General features: G+C 49.3%; 1 protein-coding gene across 5 annotated transcripts in view; it reads right to left on the bottom strand.

The window, feature by feature from the left end:
- Positions 1–481: 481 nt before the first annotated feature.
- Positions 482–19,920, bottom strand: part of EVC (EvC ciliary complex subunit 1) — a 92,268-nt gene continuing 72,829 nt past the window's right edge. For 4 of the 5 annotated variants that reach the window (XM_031664729.1, XM_021938220.2, XM_009206505.4 and 1 more), the window contains 9 exons: positions 18,121–18,230; positions 14,683–14,893; positions 13,157–13,363; positions 9,865–10,009; positions 7,118–7,229; positions 3,557–3,683; positions 2,268–2,361; positions 1,427–1,538; positions 482–925 (listed from right to left, as the gene is read on the bottom strand). In XM_031664729.1, the coding sequence (XP_031520589.1) occupies positions 841–925; positions 1,427–1,538; positions 2,268–2,361; positions 3,557–3,683; positions 7,118–7,229; positions 9,865–10,009; positions 13,157–13,363; positions 14,683–14,893; positions 18,121–18,230 (1,203 nt within the window). In that variant the 3' untranslated portion in view covers positions 482–840. The remainder of the gene's footprint in view (positions 926–1,426; positions 1,539–2,267; positions 2,362–3,556; positions 3,684–7,117; positions 7,230–9,864; positions 10,010–13,156; positions 13,364–14,682; positions 14,894–18,120; positions 18,231–19,920) is intronic. The other variant, XM_003898458.5, reaches the window with a different exon arrangement.

The raw sequence follows: 19,920 nt of genomic DNA, 5'->3' as shown, positions 1-19,920 counted from the left end.
TCTGGAAGCTTCTCTCAGGGTGGGAAAGTCCCCTCCTGGTTGTAGTGTATGAGGGGCTGGTCTGGAAGTTTCTCTCAGGGTGGGAACGGCCTCTCCTGGCTGTGGTGTGAGGGGCTGGTCTGGAAGCTTCTCTCCAGGTGGGAAAGGCCCCTTCTGGCCATGGTGTGAGGGGCTGGTCTGGAAGCTTCTCTCAGGGTGGGAAAGGCCTCTCCTGGCTGTGGTGGACAAGGAGCTGGTCTGGAAGCTTCTGGATGCTCTCAGCATCTATCCGGGAGAGCAGGCACCCCCATGACATCTCTCTGCAGGGGCAGGGGGTCTGCTGTCTGGAAGAAGCCACCTCACAGGTGAAGCGAGGGTGGGGCCACACCCTCTTCCTCATATTCTAAGTGTCCTCAGAGAATACATTTCTGCAGGTGTCATTATGTATCTGTGTGTCCTCAGCTCCAGGTGGGCCAGGACAGGCCTCCAGCCCAGGGATTGCAGGGTCTGCATCAGGGGTCCTTGGCCTGAGGCTCGGACCCCTCAAGACATCCCTCCTGGGGGAGAAAGATCCGTGAGGCATCAAGCCACCGCTCCAAGCCAAATGAGATGCAAACTCACACAGACGTGTTTCCAACAGGGGAATGCCTAGTTTTCTCAGGTGATAGCACCCACCATACTCATTTATGCTTTTAGGGCACATTTCTATTCTTTCTCCATTCCTCTCAGAGGAGCCTGTGATGTAGAGATGCCGCTGTCCTCTCCCTCCTCGCCGCCTCTAGGCGCTGTGGGAGGGAAGGCGGAATTCACACGCAGACCCAGGGCTTTGGGTCCTGTCCTGTCCCGCTGACTGGTCTTAAACTACAAGTTGCTTCTTCTCTTTAGCATCTTCTTTGAGTTCTCACTGTCCCCAGCTTCACTTTCTTGCTGACTCAGCCTTTTGCTGCTTAAAACAGGGAAGAAAGGCAGCCAGTTAGGACGCTGACTCCATGCCCATCCTGATGCCATAACTTACCCAATTGGATTAAATGAAAATGCAGCCAAAGGTGATCAAAATAATTTTCACTTTGACATGGGTCGTTAAGAAACAAATAGAATCCCTGTTTCCCTCTCTTGGGTAGGAGGTCATCCAAGTGCCATGACCACAGCCAGCCCTGGTCAAAGAGGGACTGCCCAACGCTTCAGGCTGGATGCCAATGGGGCATGGAGGTAGGTCAGGGCTCATCTGGCCAAATGAGACACAAACAGGAAGAGTAATAGCCATGCGGCACCCCTGCTACCATCATGGCTTACTGCCCACAAATTGCATTCATATCCATCATTTCTTGAAGCTTCACATTTAATGCCTCTGAGGGGACTGATTTTCCTGCCCAGACTTTTGACACATAGCAGCTGAGTGAATTTACCAAACCCAGCCACAGGCAATAGGCCCGGGGCCCAGTCGTACCTGAGTGAGCCTGAGGTGTGGTCCCCGGAGGCGAGGTCCTCATCGTTGGGCACCCCCAGGTCCCCTCTTTCCCGGGGCAGGGGCTTCTTCTTTTTAGTCCTTAGGGGCTTCTCTGTAGAGGACAGATGAACTCAGGCATGGCTCTGCGACTTTAGACAAGTGACAACTTCTTGCAGCCTCACGCCAACCCAGCCTGACATTTTTGAGCATGTTCTGTGGGCCAAATGTGTGCTTGGTACCTTATGCTATTACAGCCACTCAACTAATGAGGAAACTGAGGCCCGGGAAGGTGACGTACTCTCCCAAGCCTGCACAAGCCAGTAAGTGGCAGAGCCGTGGCTTGAGTGCAGTCTGCTAGGCTCCCACTAGGCTTCCACTCTACTCAGCTGACTGGAAGACTTAACGAAGCAGCAAGCAACTGAAAACCCAGCACCAGTGTGATAGCTTTTGTTTTAATAGATCTCTGTGTTCTCATACCACCTTTTGAGTCGCTCTCCCATTACCAGGTTAAAACATCCTGTGATGTCACTGAAGTTGTCGCTGGCAGGGGTGGGAGGAGGGCTTATTATCCCCACTTTACAGATGGAAAAATGGAGTCAGTAAGGAGACACGGCCAGTGAACATCAGACCTAGGAACTGGAATTATCCAATGCTAGAGAGCAAGCGGGCCTGCGGGGCGGCCTAGCCGAGCCTGCTCATTCACAGACAAGGTCACAAAAGCCCAGAGAGGCTAGGCACAATGCCTAAAGCCACATAGCTAGTAAGCAGCCAGCGTGGAACTAGAACCCACATCTTTCAGCACAGAGCGCTTCCCGCTGCAGCGCAAGCATCTGCGACTCACCCAGCAGCCCACGCTTAGCGGGGAACAGTCTGCTTTCAGCGAGGGGCACTCGGGCCAAGGCTGCCAGCTCGGAGATGAAGTTCTGTTCAGCTTCCTGAAATGCAAGCAGAGAGGAGCATTCAGCTGGACCTCCCTCTGCCTTCCGGACTTCTCTAAATCCCTCTCCCCTTGGTGAAGTCTGACACTCGAGGCTGGCCACCATGTCCCCAACGTGGAGGAGAATTTTCTAAGATACATCCCAGAGAGGAGAGGAGCAGGAGGACGCACTGACATCTACCAGCTCCTGCTGCGTAACTGTGGGTCCTCACTCACACCGGCCATCGGTCTTCAGTTGACAGAGTACACTGAGGTCAGAGGGCCTCAGTGACCTGCCCGGAGCAGGTGCAGCAGAATAGGATGGGACCCGCTTCTGCCCGACTCCACCGGCTGGGCTCTTAACTGCCAACACCGTGGTGTAAACAGACACACCAGAGTTCCATGACGCTGGATAGCAACTTAACCCGTGTGTGCCTCAGTTTGTCCATCTGTAATGGGGACAGTAGCAGTCATCTCTTTTGTTGGAAAGTGTGTAAAGCTCTCAGCTCATGACTGTCTATCATAGACCCTCAGTAAGTACCTATCGGCACCACTGCTGGATTGTTATCATTGTACTCTGCGATTGCCATCGCCAGTGGAGAACACTCAGAAAGAGCCAACACTCTGTGAAATGCTTCCATTCTGGAAGATTTGATTTTTTTAAAGGCAGCCACTTTGCTTAGCCACACTTTATACTCTCACCTTACATCTCACTGTAGAACCTCACACAGATGGGATTTTCTGTGATGACATATGCACTTTCTATCATGAGAGCTGAGCTTCCTGTTTGCTGTAAACAAAGTGTAAACTTTAGCTACCGCCAACACTGCCTGAGTGACACAGAGGTCACCATTACACCGGAAGCCTCCTGGTGGCCATGCACACACAGGGAACTGCCCAATTCTCTGTCAGGTCCATAGATGAGGCCTGACCAGCTGCTCAGGGCCTGGCCCTGCTTGGGGTGCTGCAGCCACTGGAGGGATCCACACAGGCCACACCTGCCCTCCAGGGGCTCAGGGTCCCAAGGTGAGGCTGACGCACCCTCAGCAGCTGAGACTTGGCGGGTCAACGATGCCACAGGCAGGGAAGTGCAGGGACCAAGGAGTCCCCTCACAACAGTCCCCATGGCTGACCCGCGGTCACGGGCTGGCTTTTGCTATTTCTGCTCCTCTGTCAACCAGTGCTTTTTGAAGGCCCAGTTCTGTAACTTGTACCTGCAGCTGGGTCTCCAGCTGGGCTTCCAGAAGGTCCATGACTCCTGCCTGCTGTTGCTGGGCGTGCAGACGCATCTGCTGGTGCACCGGGAACTGGGCCAGGAACCTCTTCTGCTGGGACAGCATCCTGCGGGGAGGAAGGCAGGCAGGCAGGGAGGCAGGTAAGCAGGAAGGGAGGGAGGAAGGGAGGAAGGAAGGAAGGGAGAGAGGGAGGGAAGGAAGGGAGAGAGGGAGGGAAGGAAGGAAGGAGAAGGGAGGGAGGGAAGGAGAGACAAGGAAGGCAGGGAGGCCGCTGACCCCTGGGAGCCCCAAGAGGAGCCTGGCCATCAGGGGCACCATTCACAGTAGCTCCAGCTCCAGTCCCCGCAGGCAGGCTGCCTCTCCAGCAAAGTGGACGCCCTTTACAACATGGAAGTTTACAGAGTCCTGCCCACAGTTTCCATGTGATCTTTGGAGGAGCTTCATGACACCAGCAGCAGAGTAGAAAAGCCAGGGGGAAGAAGCCCAGAGAGGTGGGGGCCTCCCTGAGGACACACATCTGTGAGGTGGCTGAGCAGAAGGTGGCATCTTCTCATGAGAAAACAGTCTTACCCCCAGGGAGGGGCATTCTCCTAAAAGGACCAGAGGCCTACCCGCTACCCATCCTTGATTTTAAATCTCAGAATTGCCCTCGCCCCTCCCTTGTAAAATGAGAAGCTTCTTGGGATGCAGCCTCTGGGAAATCCCAAATATGGCAGGCAGCCCTGTTACTCTCAGAGAGGGGGACAGAGCTGGAGCAGAGGCCAGGTCTCTGAGCCCCAGGGCCCACCCACCTCTCTGGACGCCCTCAGTTCCTCAGCAAACAGGAACATCCAAATCCAGCCACCTTGTTTCCATTATTGCTCCCTGCCTGCCTGCTTCCCTCCCATTTTTTGGGGCAGATTTTCTGAAAGGGGTCAAATTTCTAGACCTGAAGGCAGAGCCACCTTTAGCATGGACAGGCAGCTGTGCGTGTGGAGTGCCTGGAGGTGTGAAAATGCCACCCTGCTTCTACCTCACGCTCTTCTGTCTGCCAGTAACACCTTTCATCTCTGTGTTTTTGCCCAGCAAATTCCTGTGCATCCTACAAGACCCCGTCATCCATTCCTCCACCCCTCCCTCCCTCTCTCCTTCCCTCCCTCCCTCCCTCCATCCATCCATGCACTCATTCATACATTAAAGTATTTCTGGCCTGTCAAGTGCTGTGCTGGGTTCTGAGACACAGGTGTGAACAGAGACTCACAGTCCCTGTCCTCATGGAGCTCTAGTTTGAGTGGCAGGAAGGGGGGTGGACAGTAAACAAATCACTCATGTGGCACAGCTGAGGCCAGCGCTCCAGGGTGCAGCCTCTCTCACACCTTCAAGGAGGCCGAGTTCCACCAGAAACCATGCCTATGGACATGAACAGACATTCTTAAAAAAAAACAAGACACACAAATGGCCAAGAAGCATGTGAAAAAACGCTGAGCATCACCCATCATCAGAGGAATGCAAATTAAAGCCACAAGGAGAGATCATTTTACCCCAGTTAGAATGGCTATCACTAAAAAGACAAACTATAACACGGTGAGGACGTGGAGAAAAGGGAACACTTAGCACCACTGGTGGGAATGTACATCAGTGCAGCCTGTATGGAAAACAGCATGATTTCTCAGAGAACTAAAAATAGAATGACTATTTGATCCAGCAATCCCACTACTGGGTATCTACCCAAAGGAAAATAAATCAATATATCAGAAAGATACCTGCTCTCGTGTGTTTACTACATTATTCACAATGGCAAAGACATGGAATCAACCGAAGTGTCCATCAATGGAGGACTGGATAAGGAAACTGTGGTCCATATACGCAATGGAATACTACTCAGCCATAAAAAAGAATGAAATCATGTCTTTTGCAGCAACGTGGATGGAACTGGAGGCCATTCTCTTAAGTGAAACAACTCAGAAACAGAAAGATCTCATGTTTTCAGTTATGAGCGGGAGCTCAATAATGTGTGCACAAGGACGCAGCGAGTGGAATGATGGGCCGGGCGTGGTGGCTCACACCTGTAATCCCAGCACTGGGAGGCCAAGGCGGGTGGATCACCTGAGGTCAGGAGTTTGAGACCAGCCTGGCCAACACAGCAAAACCCCATCTCTACTAAAAATGCAAAAAAAAAAAAAAAAATTAGCTGGGCGTGGTGGTGGGCACCTGTAATCCCAGCCACTCAGGAGACTGAGGCAAGAGAATTGCTTGAACCTGGGAGGTGGAGGTTGCAGTGAGCTGAGATCGCACCACTGCATTCCAGCCTGGGCAACAGAGCAAGACTCCATCTCAAAAAAAAAAAAAAAAGAGTGGAAGGATGGACAACAGAGACTCAGAAGGGTGGCGGGACGATGGGAGGGGAGTGGATGATGAGAAATTAATGGGTAAGACATACACTATTTGGCTGGTGGTTACAATAAAAGGCTCAGACTTCACCATTATGAGTCAATATAGCTATGTCCCAAAATTGTACTTGCACTCCTTCAAAAAAAATAAAAAGAAAAGAAACTGCCTCTCTGAATTCAAGGAGGTGCGGCAGGGAGGAAAGGGCGTCAACAGCCATACATAAGTTGTGAGTCACAGATGGCCTCATGTACCCCTTCTCCCAACACTGGGCTTCCTTTTCCTCTTCCCTAAAGCAGGTTGGCCCAGGTGGCTGCTGAGGCTCCTTCTCTTGGATCGCCTGGGTCAAAGTGAAGCCCTTGGACCACATCTATCAGAATCCCTTGGTGGGGAAGGGTGCGGCTAAAATTCAGATTCTTGGGTTCCCCTCACACTTTCTAAGCCCAAGTCTCCAAGTGTGGGCCCAGAACCTGCAAGTTTAACAGGAAAGCCGAGTGATGCTTCTGCGCCCACATCTGGGGACTTGCCGGACCGTAGTTTGCTGGGAGCCTGGAAAGTCAGGGCAAGTTCAGTCTGTGCAAATCCTGCAGCAGGGCGTTTCCTGACAGCTGTTAGTGAGTCTCCTAAGAACAGCCCGGTCAGCTGGCCCCTTCCCTCAGGCCTTGTGAGGCCCAGAGAAGCCAGGAGAGCCAAGCCTGCCTTCTGACCTCCAGCACGGCGGGATAGGAAGTCTGCATGGCTTGGGCTGTTACATTTGTGCTCATTGTGATGGTCACAGTTACAAGCAGCAGCCACCTCTTCCTTACTTCCCTGTCCTCTCACTGTGCTTCTGCGGGTCACCTCCCAGGTAAGCAACCTGCCCCCAAATCCTTGCCAAGGTCTGCTTCTGAGAATGCCCCAAGTACGAGAAGGGAGGTGCGTGTCCGGGCTGCGAATGCCACTTAAACCTGGAATGAAGCTGCCACCACACTTTGACCTGCTCATTCATTTGTGGCAGGTGCCATTCCAGGTGCTGCGTGGAGGGCAGAGACCAGGACAGAGGCAGTGGGTGAGGGAGGCTGATGGCGCACAAGTCCACGGCAATGCACACGATGGCACCTGCTGACGGCGCCACAGAGAGACACGTGAAGGGGTAGAGGATGTCCCTACATGGGACCTCAGTTGGGACCTCACCTCTGGTGGACCGCCTGGGAGGTCTCATGAGCACCACCTGCCGTCCTGCTGCCCGACGAAGGGTTGCTGAGTTCTTGCTTTTTCCGCAGCTTGTAATTTTCCATCCTCTCACCTAGACCATTTAACACAAGACAATCAGGGACTCTGTTTGGAAGATCGACTGTGCCAGGGCTGGGGCAGATGCTGGGGTGCGGGGTGAGCGGGACACGCCAGCTCTCAGTGTGTCGTTCCACCAGCACAGGGACAGGGCGTTGTGTGTGCGAACAACACGGCTTCCATCACGGACCAGGCGCCGCAGAAGGAAACGATCTATGATGCGCCCTGTCCACCTGCTTCACCTCCAGCTTTCTTGTATCAGGAGAAAGGGGGGCTGACTAAGAAAAAGTCCACACTGAGAGGGCACCACAAAGAACTCAAAAGCCACCCTGTAAAGGAAAAGGGATTGGCCAGGCGGAGTGAGGGCACAGTGCTGAAGTGGGTGCTCTCCAGGGACTTAGGAAGTCTGGGCTCCTAAGTCATGCTCCATATCTTGGAACTCCTTCTTGTTTGCAGATTAAGCTGCTCAGAAAACTCTTGACTTTTAAAAGCTTTAAAAGTAAAGTGAGGCCAGCTGAGGTGGCTCACACGTGTAATCCCAGCACTTTGGGAAGCCGAGACGGGTGGATCACCTGAAGTCAGGAGTTCGAGACCAGCCTGACCAATATGGTGAAACCCTGTCTCTACTAAAAGTACAAATATTAGCCAGGCGTAGTGACATGTGTCTGTAATCCCAGTTACTTGGGAGGCTGAGGTAGGAGAACTGCTGGAACAAAGGAGGCAGAGGTTGCAGTGAGCCGAGATCATGCCACTGTACTCCAGTCTGGGCGACAGAGTGAGACTCAGTCTCAAAAAGAAAAAAAAAGGAAAGTGATGAGGCTGCCTGAGACAGGCATGGTTTAGACCTGGTCATCCCAGTATAATTATTAATAATGCCCCTGGTTTGGACAGGTAACTAACTATAAGACTACCTCTTCAAGGTACCTCTCAGCTGAAAACCCAACTCAAGTATCGGTGGCCATGGCAGGAGGCCCATCACACTTAACTAGCTGGGTGAGCTTGCTGGCACTTACAGGGAGATTTAACCTGCATGGCCTCTGGGACATAGTATGTATGACTCTTAAATAAAACAGATTACTAAATAAGGAAAAAGGAGTTGATGTGGCTTAAGTTAAGCTATATTGTTTCAATGTGTTTACTGTGAAATCCCTGCATTAGAGCTGGGGTATCAGGAAGCAGGAAATAAGAGCTGAGAGGATGGATGGGGACTGGGGTGGGGCAGTCTCCAACCCTAGTCCCACAGATGGGGAAACCAAGGCCTACTGAGGGAAAGAGACATGCCCCAGTTCTGGAATGTTCCGCAGCAGCAAGCAATGTCTGTCTCCTGCTAAATGAGCCCAGCTCTTCCTTCGGAAAACCTGGCAGATCTCTGGGCACATGCCAAGATTTTATTTGAATCTAGGCCTCAAATTCCTCAGGAGAAGGGGCAGACAGAGGTGGCCTCTGGGCTCAGCTGAGAGGAGAAACACTCAGGGAAGCCTCTCCCGGGATCGATTCCAACTCCGGTCCTTGGACACGCCAGGCAAAGCCCATCAGAGAAGAGGAATTCCTGCTCGGAAGCTCTGGATTCAGGGGAGGGTGTTATAAGAAGTGGCATTTATGAAACTGGCTTCCAACCATCCTTACCTGTATGTTCCCGGAACTGGGGATACTGTCCTTTCCATCACCCCAGGATGGCCTTTTACAAGAGCCCATGTGGGAAAATTCTTGGGGTCTCAAATACCCCCTGGGCCACTGGGCTCATGGTCACTGTGGTGGCTTTAACTAAGTAGGTCTCCATCTCTTTGACCACCAGGAAGCTCACAGGCAAAATCACTGAATGTCTAATTAGGATTTGCAGGCAGATGTCCTAGATCGGGGTCCTCAACCCCTGGGCCACAGACTGGTACTGGTCCCAGCCACACAGCAGCACGTGAGTGACAGATGAGTGAGCGAAGCTTCATCTGTATTTACAGCCGCTCCCCATCGCTCACATTACCACCTGAGCTCCACCTCCTGTCACATCAGCAGCGGCATTAGAGTCTCATAGGAGTGTGAACCCTATTTCAAACTGCACCTGCGAGGGATCTAGGCTGTGCGCTCCTTATGAGAATATAATGCCTGATGATGTGTCACTATCTCCTATAACCCCCAGATGGGATTGTCTAGCTGCAGGAAAACAAGCTCAGGGCTCCCACTGATTCTGCATTATGGTGAGTTGTATAATTATTTCACTGTATATTCCAATGTAATAATAATAGAAAGTGCACGATGGATGTCATGTGCTTGAGTCATTCCGAAATCACTTCCCCCTCGCCCTGGTCTGTGGAAAAATAGTCTTCCATGAAACCAGTCCCTGGTGCTGAAAAGGCTGGGGACTGCTGTCCTAGATAAGCCCTACCCTGACTCCATCTCAGTATCCTATCCTTGTCCTGAGTGATCGACTTAAAACACTCCCATTGCACTGGATGTGTCCTTGTGCATATGGTTCTTTAAGTGCCTTTTGAAAAAGGCTTTTTGAGACAAAGCAGGGGATAAATAAATACATTAAAACATTGAAAGAATTAAATTCCCAAAAATAAAATTCGCAACATCTGACATCCTGTTCTGCCCCAAACTAAAAGCACACGTTGCCAGCCTCTTCTGGGGCTTCCCCGAGGGGGGTCCCGTACCCTGCAGGGTCTTCAGGTGCTGCAGTTTTCTCTCCTCATGGTCCTCCATGATCCTTCCGATATGCTGGTAATACGCCTGCACCAGGCGACTGACACCAGCGCTGGTCACGTAGACGCTCTCCACTGCCGTCTCCATCAGTGTCCTCTGAGGGGAGAAAGGAAGGACGGACGGGGACAGCAGAGAAGTCACACGTGGGAGCCACCCACGGCCCATCCAGTCCCTGCCTCCCCATGCCCTGGTTCAGATCTTCCGCCTGCTCACCAACCTGGATTGGTCAGGAAGCAGGCAGAGAGTGCACGGCTGGTTTAAGCTAGTCACGGGAATCCTATCTTCTTAGGTCAGGGATGCCTAGGGCTGGCTGTTTAATCTAGTTCTGGCCAATGAAATGTGATGTTAGGGAAAGTCTGCTAAGAGGCCTTCCCTTCTTTTTTTGAGATGGAGACTCACTCTGTTACCCAGGCTGGAGTGCAGTGGCACGATCTCGGTTCGCTGCAACCTCTGTCTCCCAGGTTCAAGTGATTTTCCTGCCTCAGCCTCCCAAGTAGCTGGGATTATAGGCACGCACCACCAGGCCTGGCTAATTTTTTGTATTTTTAGTAGAGATGGGGTTTTGCCATGTTGGCCAGGCTGGTCTCGAACTCCTGACCTCAGGTGATCCGCCCACCTCGGCCTCCCACAGTGCTTGGATTACAGGCATGAGCCACCATGCCCGGCCAAGGCCTTCGGTTTCTAAACATTAAGGTGGAAGATCAGCAGGTGAAAGACTGCTGTTCCCTCCTCCTGCCTGGAATGCAGGCCTGATGTCTGGAGTGACAGTGGCCATTTTAAGACTATGAAGCAACGAATTAACAGCAAGAATGCAGGGTGAGAAAGAAAGAGCCTTGTCCTTGGTCACATCACAAAGCCACTGTGGCAGCACCTCCACATTTCTTGTGCTATGGGCTATTTCTTTGAGCCATATTACTTGCAGCTACATGCATTTCTACATGATACATCTTCAGACCAAAGCAGAAAAGACAGGAGACCCTGAGACAGCCCATCACTGGGGATGTGTTGGTTGTGCACTGACAGTTATCATCCTTTTCCTCATAAGAGGTTGGGCAAAAACCAGAAAAGCTCATCCCCATTTCAACAAATATTTAGTGGATGGTGCTAGGCTTTGGGTAAGAAAAAATACCCACTTACTCTCACCGCAGCATCTGAGAAAGGTACCAGAGCACACAGGTGTGGAGCAGAGGCTGTGGAGGTGAGGAGACTGTACAGTCCAGGGTGGCAGCGCAGGTCTGAGCTGGTCTTCTAACTCCCGAGCCCCTGCTCATCCCTTACTGCCAATGGTTCTTTCCTTCTCCTCTGCCCCATCTGCAAAGGGGGCTCCCACTCTACCCCTCCAAGGACCTGGGCTCCGGCTTTGCACTTCCTATTGGGAGCTCCCATCCTCTTTCCCCGAAGGTCAGCAAGCCCACCCACATCTTCGCATCCTGTGTGCACCTGCCTTCCTGCCAGAGTAGAGTGGCGGACACCCCACTCTGCACCTACCTCTCCTCCCTTCCCCAGGCCCTCCATCCTTGGCCACCCCTTCTCTCCTCCTCCTCAGTTTCCTTCTGGTCAGTCTCCCGTACCCATAGGCACACACATTTGCGCTAGTGTTCCAGGAAGCCCCTGAATACAGGTTGAATAAATAAGCATTCTTCTAGAAACTAAAGTCAATGTTCTTGTTTTTTTGTTTTGTTTTGTTTTTTGTTTGTTTTTTAGACAGAGTCCAGCTATATCACCCAGGCTGGAGTGCAGTGGTGCAATCTTGGCTCACTGCAACCTCCACCTCCCAGGTTCAAGCGATTCTCCTGCCTCAGCCTCCCCAGTAGCTGGGATTACAGGCTCACACTACCACACCTAGCTAATTTTTCTGTTTTCAGTAGAGACGTGTTTCACTGTATTGGCCAGGCTGGTCTCAAACTCCTGACCTCGTGATCTGGCAACCTCGGCCTCCCAAAGTGCTGGGATTACAGGCGTGAGCCACCTCCCCTGGCCTCACTTTACTTTACTTTTTTGTAAGTGTGAAGTTGTGGTGGTACTGATTTTCCAATCTCAACTCAAAATCCCTCTGGAAAGCTGAGGACAAAATACGACACCCTTATATCTTATTCCATTTCCACGCAGCAAGCATTTCCTATTAGGTAACATGTGGACACTTTCAGGGACAGGGTGACATTCCCAAGATCACCAGCCAGGCACAGCCCTAATGTTTGGATAATCTGAGGCAGATGTGAGATTTAGAATAAAACAGGGTGTTGCAGAAATGTGGGTCCAGCCTCTTTGCTGCACAGACGCGCAAAGTGACTCACTTTATGAGATGAAAGGAACCCCTTGGAAGGCTCCTGGAAGAGCTCCTGCGCTTCCCGATGCCAGGGCTGCCTACTGGGCACAGGGCTGCAAACTGCTGCTGTCTGCCAGTCACAGACACCCTTCCTGCAGTGGCCTGCAGCAAGCGAGGTGCTGTAAGGGACACCCCACCTCTCCTTACAGCTTGTAAGGGAGGCACCAGGCAGACGCAGCATGTGTGCTGGTCATTCTCCTGCAGCCCCAGCGCTGCCACTTACTAGGTGGGAGGCTGGAATATATCCTTTGCCCAATCATAGGCCTCTTTTTCCCAACGGGAAGAAAAGTGATCCTGACCAGGCAAGGATTGTGGGGAAAATCCAACACGATGAGATAGGAAAAAGCACTCAGTTAGACTTAAGTGCAACATGAATGTGACTGCTTACTGTTATCATTTTTATCACTATTGTTTATGATTATCGTCAATAGATAAGGAGTTAAACCACTGTCTACTCCAGCTGAACTGATTTTTCGCGGCATTGCTCAGCCGTCAGGATGAACTCCAGAAAGCTCCAGTGTCTCAGCAGAGGCGGCCAGGGGTGCGGAAAGCACACGTCTCTTTCTGAGAGAGGGACTTGGGTTCGGATCCTGGTTCTGCCACTGACCGGCTGTGTGGCTCTGGGTGAAACCACGTCCCAATCAGTGCTGCTGTAAAGACAGAGCCCGTGCTAAGGATGATGCAATGCAGGGCCTAACAGCAGGAGGAGAACCTGTGACCTGCTGCGACTGATCCTCCCCTTCTGTGAGGGAGAAGATCCCATCTTACGGATGAGAAAAACAAGTCATGGAGAAGTCAGGTAAAGTCTACTAGGCCACAAGCTCTATGAAGGGTGTGGCAAGGAGCAGACCCAGGCATGGACCCTACCCTGATCCTTCTTGCCCTCGGTGTCCCCAGGGACAGAGGTCAGTGCATACCTTGAAGTCATCCCTGTCCTTGTCCCGGCTCTTGGTGGCCGCATTCCGTGCGTGCACCAGCAGCGCCTGCCCAATGGCACACTCCATGTGCTGCTGTAGAAGCTGCCCCACCTCCTGGGCCTCAGCCAGGAGCCGCTGCTGGAGCTGCAGCCGCGTCTGCTGCGCTTCCTCCTCCAGCCGGCTGGCCTCCTCCAGCACGCGCGTCTCCTGGGAGGGAGAGTACTGGGAGTGGGGGCCAAGTGCGCCTCTCACAGAGAAGCTCTGGCCAGGCCTGGGATGTGGGGTTGTTTCTGTTCAGGGCCCAGGGATTGGAAAAGGGATGGAGAAAGGGCAGAAAGGGCTTGCAAAAATCAATGGATGAGGTTAGGTGTCTGTTAGGTGTCTGTGTCCCCCGAAAAAGGGCATTTATTGAGCACCAACTGTGTGCCCAGTACCATCTATGACCCGTCACAAGATGGGGGGCCTTGCTCATCCTTCTAGAACATCATGAGACCTGAACACTAGCACTGAGGAGGACACAAAGGCTCGGAGAAGTTAAGCAACTTTCTAAAGTCACACAGCAGAGCCAGGTTTTGAGCCAGATGTGAGTCTCTTAGGACATCACAGAAGCTGAGGCAGGGCACACAGGGCCCTGAGGACTGCCTTTATTTGTAGAAATAAGACAGAAAGAAGTCAGTGGGGCTGGAGAGCGGTCCGTGAGTCCTGCGTGCTCCTCGGAGCTCTCCTGGATAGAGCTAAAGAGACTGTGGGCTTGGGCCGCATTCATGGGTCAAAGAGCAGCAGCTGCTCCCAGAGCTTGGGGGCTACATACAGGAGGCCTGGAGTCAGCCTACCTGGGTGTCAATGCCAGCTCTACAACTTGCTAATTCTTTCTTTCGATCTGTCATCACACTTCAAAGAGACCACAGAGGCCTTCTCTACCACACCCCCAATGACAATTGCACCTGTCCGTACAGTTTTTCCAGTATATTTCTCATTATATTAGTGATACTAAAAACTTTTGGTACATGGGTGGCCCTACGGGGGCTCCATTGTCTTCACTTGTTATGGTTAAACTGTGTCCTCTCAAAATTCATATGTTGAAGCCCTGACCCCAAGTACCTCAAAATGGTAGGTCAGTAAGTGGATAGTGCCTTTGAGGAGGTGATTAAGGTAAAGTAAGGTCATTAGCATGGGCTGTGATCCAATATGCCTGGTGTCCCTACAAGAAGAGACGGGTTACCCACAGAGGAAGGACCTGGAGGACACAGGTTGAAGATGGTCAGATACAAGCCAGGGAGAGTGGTCTCAGAATCAAAGCAGCCCTGCCCATACCCTGATCTCAGAATTCTGGCCTCCAGGATGGTGAGCAGGGAAATGTGTGCTGTGTAAGCCGCACAGTCTGTGGGACCTTGCCATGGCAGCCCCAGCGAATGATTACCCAACCCTGTAGCACCAGGGGTGGTAGGATTTGGGTGCTGGAAGCTGGGGCCTGCTGCAGGGGCACCGCCTGTCTGGAATGGGTGGGGCCACCATGCTGGTCTTACCAGGGCCCTGAGCAGCTGCCACTGATGCTCGTCCAGGCACTGGGAGGACCCCTGCTCCAGCGCACGCTGTTCCCGCAGCTCCTGCAGGAGGCGCTTCTTCCCCGACAGCCGCATCTGTGTCAGGGTGGCCAGGGCGTTGCCACGGAGTGCCAGCCTCCGGAGGGCCGAGCGCAACAGCAGGTCATGCCCCTGCAGGACACACCGCGTGGACCTTTGAGGAAAGCAGGTGGGGGGTGGGGTCAATGCTCTTGGCTTCACGGAGCCAGTGACAAGCTCCCCAAATAGCCACAGCCCACAGGGAGCCCCTCCAAAAGGAAGCGGGTTGGAATCACCACCTTCTAATGCCATCCTCTTAGGCGCGGGTGCTCCCTGGGTACCACACCGCCATCTGCTTGTCTATTAATTTTTTTTAACCTCATCACATCCTGCCCAGCTGTGCAATGCATGTGTACAGCAGCCTATGGTATGCAGCCACTAGTATTAATGGCATGACTCAAAATCAGCACATCCAAAGCTGAAACCTTGAGCTATTTTTGACTTCCTATTTCAGTGATTCATGTAAAAAACCTCAGCCTGCCAGAGGTTCAACATTTGGTTGTATAACTTGAGGTGTCTGCTGAGAGGTTGAGAGGTGAACAGAGAGGTCTGACAGTCAGCCGCCAAGAAGAGGGTGGCAAACACTCCAGGCTTTTTGGTGGCTGCCTTCATCCTAGGAATAAAAGCCATTCCCCACAAAGACCTAATTCAGAATCAGCTGAATTCCAACATGGTGGAATGAATCTTCCACTATCTGAAACTCCTGCTAGAAGTAACAAAATCCTCTCTGGAAAGAGATCGTATCATTTGAAGTCTTAAATTATCTCTACAATTTTTCATGCTTAGTGGTCATCATCCAATAAAAATACCCTGACTTGCAAATAGGTGAGAATTAACTAAAAATAAAGAGGAAAACAGACAATAGAAACATGCCCACAAGATATCAGAAAACAGAATAGTCAGACAGACTTTTACACTAATTATGATTAATTAATTATGTTCCAGAAATTAAATAATAAGATGAAGAATTTCAGCAGATAACTGGAAACTATACAAGGAATCAAATGGACATCCTAGAACTGAAAACACAATAACTGACATGAACAACTCAGGAGATGGGTTTAACACCTGATAAAATATGGCTGAAGAGAGAGTGGTTGGAAGATACCTCAAAGGAAAATGTCCATGCTGAACCACAGAGAAGAATAAAAAATACAGAGTAGCATGTAAGAGACATATGGGATACAGTGGAAAAGCCTCATAAATTCTGTCACTGGAGTACCAGAAAAAGAGGAGGGAGAGAATGGGTAGTGGAAGATCTAAAGAGAAAACATCTGAGAATTTCCATAAACTGATATGAAAACCCAAATATATACCAGCATGAGGATTTACATTAAACATAAATGGACTAGACATTAATACAATTAAAAGACACAGGTTTTCAGTCTAGACAAATTCCCCAGTCGCTCTCTGTTGTCCTCAGTATAGCTCACCAGGTGTCCCTGGTCTGAGCCTACTTATGTTTCCATCCTTTTCTTTATTTGCTTGCTTGCTTGTTTGTTTTTGAGATGGTGTCTCACTCTGTAGCCCAGGCTGGAGTGCAATGGTGCGATCTCAGCTCACTGCAACCTCCGCCTCCGGGGCTCAAGTGATTCTTGTGCCTCAGCCTCCCGAGTAGCTGGGATTACAGGCACCCGCCACCACACCCAGGTAATTTTTTGTATTTTAGTAGAGACGGGGTTTCACCATGTTGCCCTGGGTGGTCCTGAAATCCTGAGCTCAGGTGATCTGCCCACCTCAGCCTTCCAAAGTGCTGGGATTACAGACATGAGCCACCTCACCCGGCCTCCATCCTCTTCTGATGTTTCCCCTGTATTATCCAATTCCATAGCTAGACATCTGCTTCTTGATGGTATACACAATTTGTTTTCTGTAAAGGGCTGGACAACTAAAAAATAGTTATATCAATACCCGAAGGAAAATAAATTGAAAATAAATTCTACCAAAAAGACATATACACTTATACATAATACATATATATACATAAGTGTATATATAAGATATATACACTTATATGTTCATTGCAGCACTAGTCACAATAGCAAAGACACAGATTCAACCTAGGTGCTCATCAATGGTAGACTGGATAAAGAAAATGTGGTACATATACACTATGGAATACTATGCAGTCATAAAAAATAATGAAATCATGTTATTTTTAGTAACATGGATACAGCTGGAAGCCATTACCCTAAGGAAACTAATGCAGACACAGAAAACCAAATACTGCATGTTCTCACTTATAGGTGGGAGCTAAACATTGGGCACATATAGATATAAGGATGGGAACAATAGACACTGGGGACTACAAGAGGGGGTCAAGTGATAAAAAACTATCTATGGGGTGCTGCATCCACTACCTGGGTGATGGGAGCTGTACCCCAATCCTCAGCATCATGAAATATACCTTTGTAACAAGCCTGCGCATGTGCCCTCTGAATCTAAAATAAAAGTTGCAAAATAAAACTAAAAAATAGCTATATCAAAATTTTTTTCTCAGCTGGGCATGGTGGCTCATGCCTGTAATCCTAACACTTTGGAAGGCTGAGGTGGGTGGATCATTTGCGGTTAGGAGTTTGAGACCAGCCTGGCCAACATGGTGAAACCCCATCTCTACTAAAAATACAAAAATTAGCCAGGCATGATGGCAGGCACCTGTAATCCCCCCTACTCGGGAGGCTGAAGCTGGAGAATCACTTGAACCCGCGAGGTGGAGGAAGGCTGCAGTGAGCCGAGATTGCACCACTGGACTCTAGCCTGGGCAACAGAGCAAGATTCTGTCTCAAAAAAAACCCAAAAAAACAAAAAAACCTCACATATATATACACACGTATTTTTTTTCTCATATGAAAGAAGGAAAAAAATACTTTCCAGCAAATTGAAAAGACCATATTGCACTAATAGTTATAGCAAAAATGTGAAAAATGAATATAAAAACTGATAATTGGGGAGTGGCTGCAATAGGGCACAAGAGATCTTTTAAAAATTGCATTGTAGCAATTTTTGGGGTGATGGAAATGTTCTAAATTTGGATTGTGGTGTTGGAGTAGAACTCTGTAAATTTACTAAAAATCACTGAATTGTACTCATAAAATAAATGTATTGTAAATTATACCTGAAGAAAGCTGTTTAAAACAGTTCCTGTGACAGACAACTCTATGAAGTAGGTATCATTAGCCCATTTTATAGATGAGGAAATCGAGGCTAAGAAACATTAAGTCATTTACATTCAAAGGAAGCCGACGGGCAGTCAGTGTGCCCACTGTACAGATGAGGACACTGAGGCTGGACAGAGCATCATGCAGGACACAAAGCCCCAGGCCTTCAGGGAGCTGTACTCACTCTTCAGTGAGGCCGCCCAGTCGGCCCAAGACGCCGCGGATGGTGCCTTCGTGGTCCTCCCGCAGGTGTGTCTGCAGCACGCTGGACAGCGCACACTCCTCCATCCACACCTGAACTCAGGACAGAGGGACAGAGCAGGTATGTGGTTACTCATTTCAACAATCCTCCTTGCTCAGATTGTGCATTTTGTTTCTTGTGTGTGTGTTTCTTTTTTAAATCCCTTTCTGCTCTGATTTCATTAACATTTTCTCTTGCATTTTCTTCTAAAAGCTTAAAATCTTTCCTATCTGCATTTAGGGAAAATGCAAATGGGAAAATTTTAAATACTTGAAATTGAAGTATCTAAAATTTATTTTCTGTGGAGTTAGGAAGGGATCTAATTTTCTCTGGATAAATGGATAATTAATTGTGCCAACAATGTTTATTAAATAATTTATTTATTTCTGGCTTTCCTCCAATGCCACTTTGTCTTGTATAATTAACATATACACACACATCTTGTCCCAGCTTCTGTATTTTCTTCTATTGATCTGTCTATTTCTGCACCAATACCATGATTGCTAATGTTGCAGCAATTAAACATCAGTGCAGCGAGGGTAGGTCCTGTCTTATCCTCTTGTTCAAAGCTGCCTTAGCTATTCCTGGTTGCTTTTCCTTTCATATGACTTTTAGGATCAGCTGGTCAAGTTTAAAAAGACTCTTTGGAATTTTCTCATAATTGGGTTGATTTTACAGATCAATTTGGAGAGAATCTCCATCTTTGCAAAATTGAGTTTTCCACCCTAAGACATGCCATTTCTCTCAGTTTTCTTTATGCCTTCAATAACATTCTAAAAACGTCTCCCTTAAGCTCATATACATATTGGTCAACTTATTTTTAGGCATCTCGTGGCTTTTATTCTGAAGATGATCTTTCTTTATCACTGGATGTTGCTGGTATGGAGGAAATCTACTGGTCTGGGATATTGATTTTGTATGTGGTGACATTTCAGAGCCATCTTCATGTTGTGACAGTTTGTAGATCCTTCTGGCTTTTCAATAGAGACATTCATATTTTCCACAAATATGGTGCACAAAATTCAATGTAGGAGCTTCTACTCATCCTAATTGACTGTGTTGTTCAGAACGGATCTTTTCATGGCTTGACTTACTGTCTGATTGGTCTGTTATTTTCTGTGAGATGGGGTATTAAAATCTCCCACCATAGTTTCAATTTGTTCATCTTTCAAGTCTGTCAAATTTTGCTTTAGGTGTTTTGTGGCTAAATTGTTGTATGTTCCTCTCACACTGTGTAATGACTCCCTTCATCCCTAAAACATGTTTTCTGCCTAAAGTATAATTTGTCAGATCTTAGTATCATGCACTTTCTTTGGGTGGATATTTGCCTGGGATATTGTTTTCCTTCCCTTGGCTTTCTAACTTTTGATGATCTAGCTGTGTCTCCTGTAATGCCACATAGCTAGATTAGGAAATGTGTTTTTAGCAATCGAAATGAATCTGCTAGTATTTATTGTGACTAATGGTAGGCTTGGACTTATTCCCACCATCCAATCTGGTGTTTTCTAGGTATTATGAAAAGTGCATTCTTCTCAACTTGTTTTTCTCTTTTATTGGATTCACCATCTTTTAGGTCTGTAACCTGCATTCTGGGATACTTTTTTCTCTCCCTTGAAAGTCATATATTCTGCTTCATTATTTTACTCTATCAATGCACTGCAAAGACCGTCAGAGCTCCCCTGCGGCTGAACAGATTGGGTTATCACTTGATGCAGCGAGGGAGAACGTGTAGAGGGGTTAGAA

Source organism: Papio anubis, chromosome 3, assembly GCF_008728515.1.
Source record: "Papio anubis isolate 15944 chromosome 3, Panubis1.0, whole genome shotgun sequence".
Classification (NCBI taxonomy): Eukaryota; Metazoa; Chordata; class Mammalia; order Primates; family Cercopithecidae; genus Papio; species Papio anubis.
This window is presented reverse-complemented; position numbering and strand designations above follow the sequence as displayed.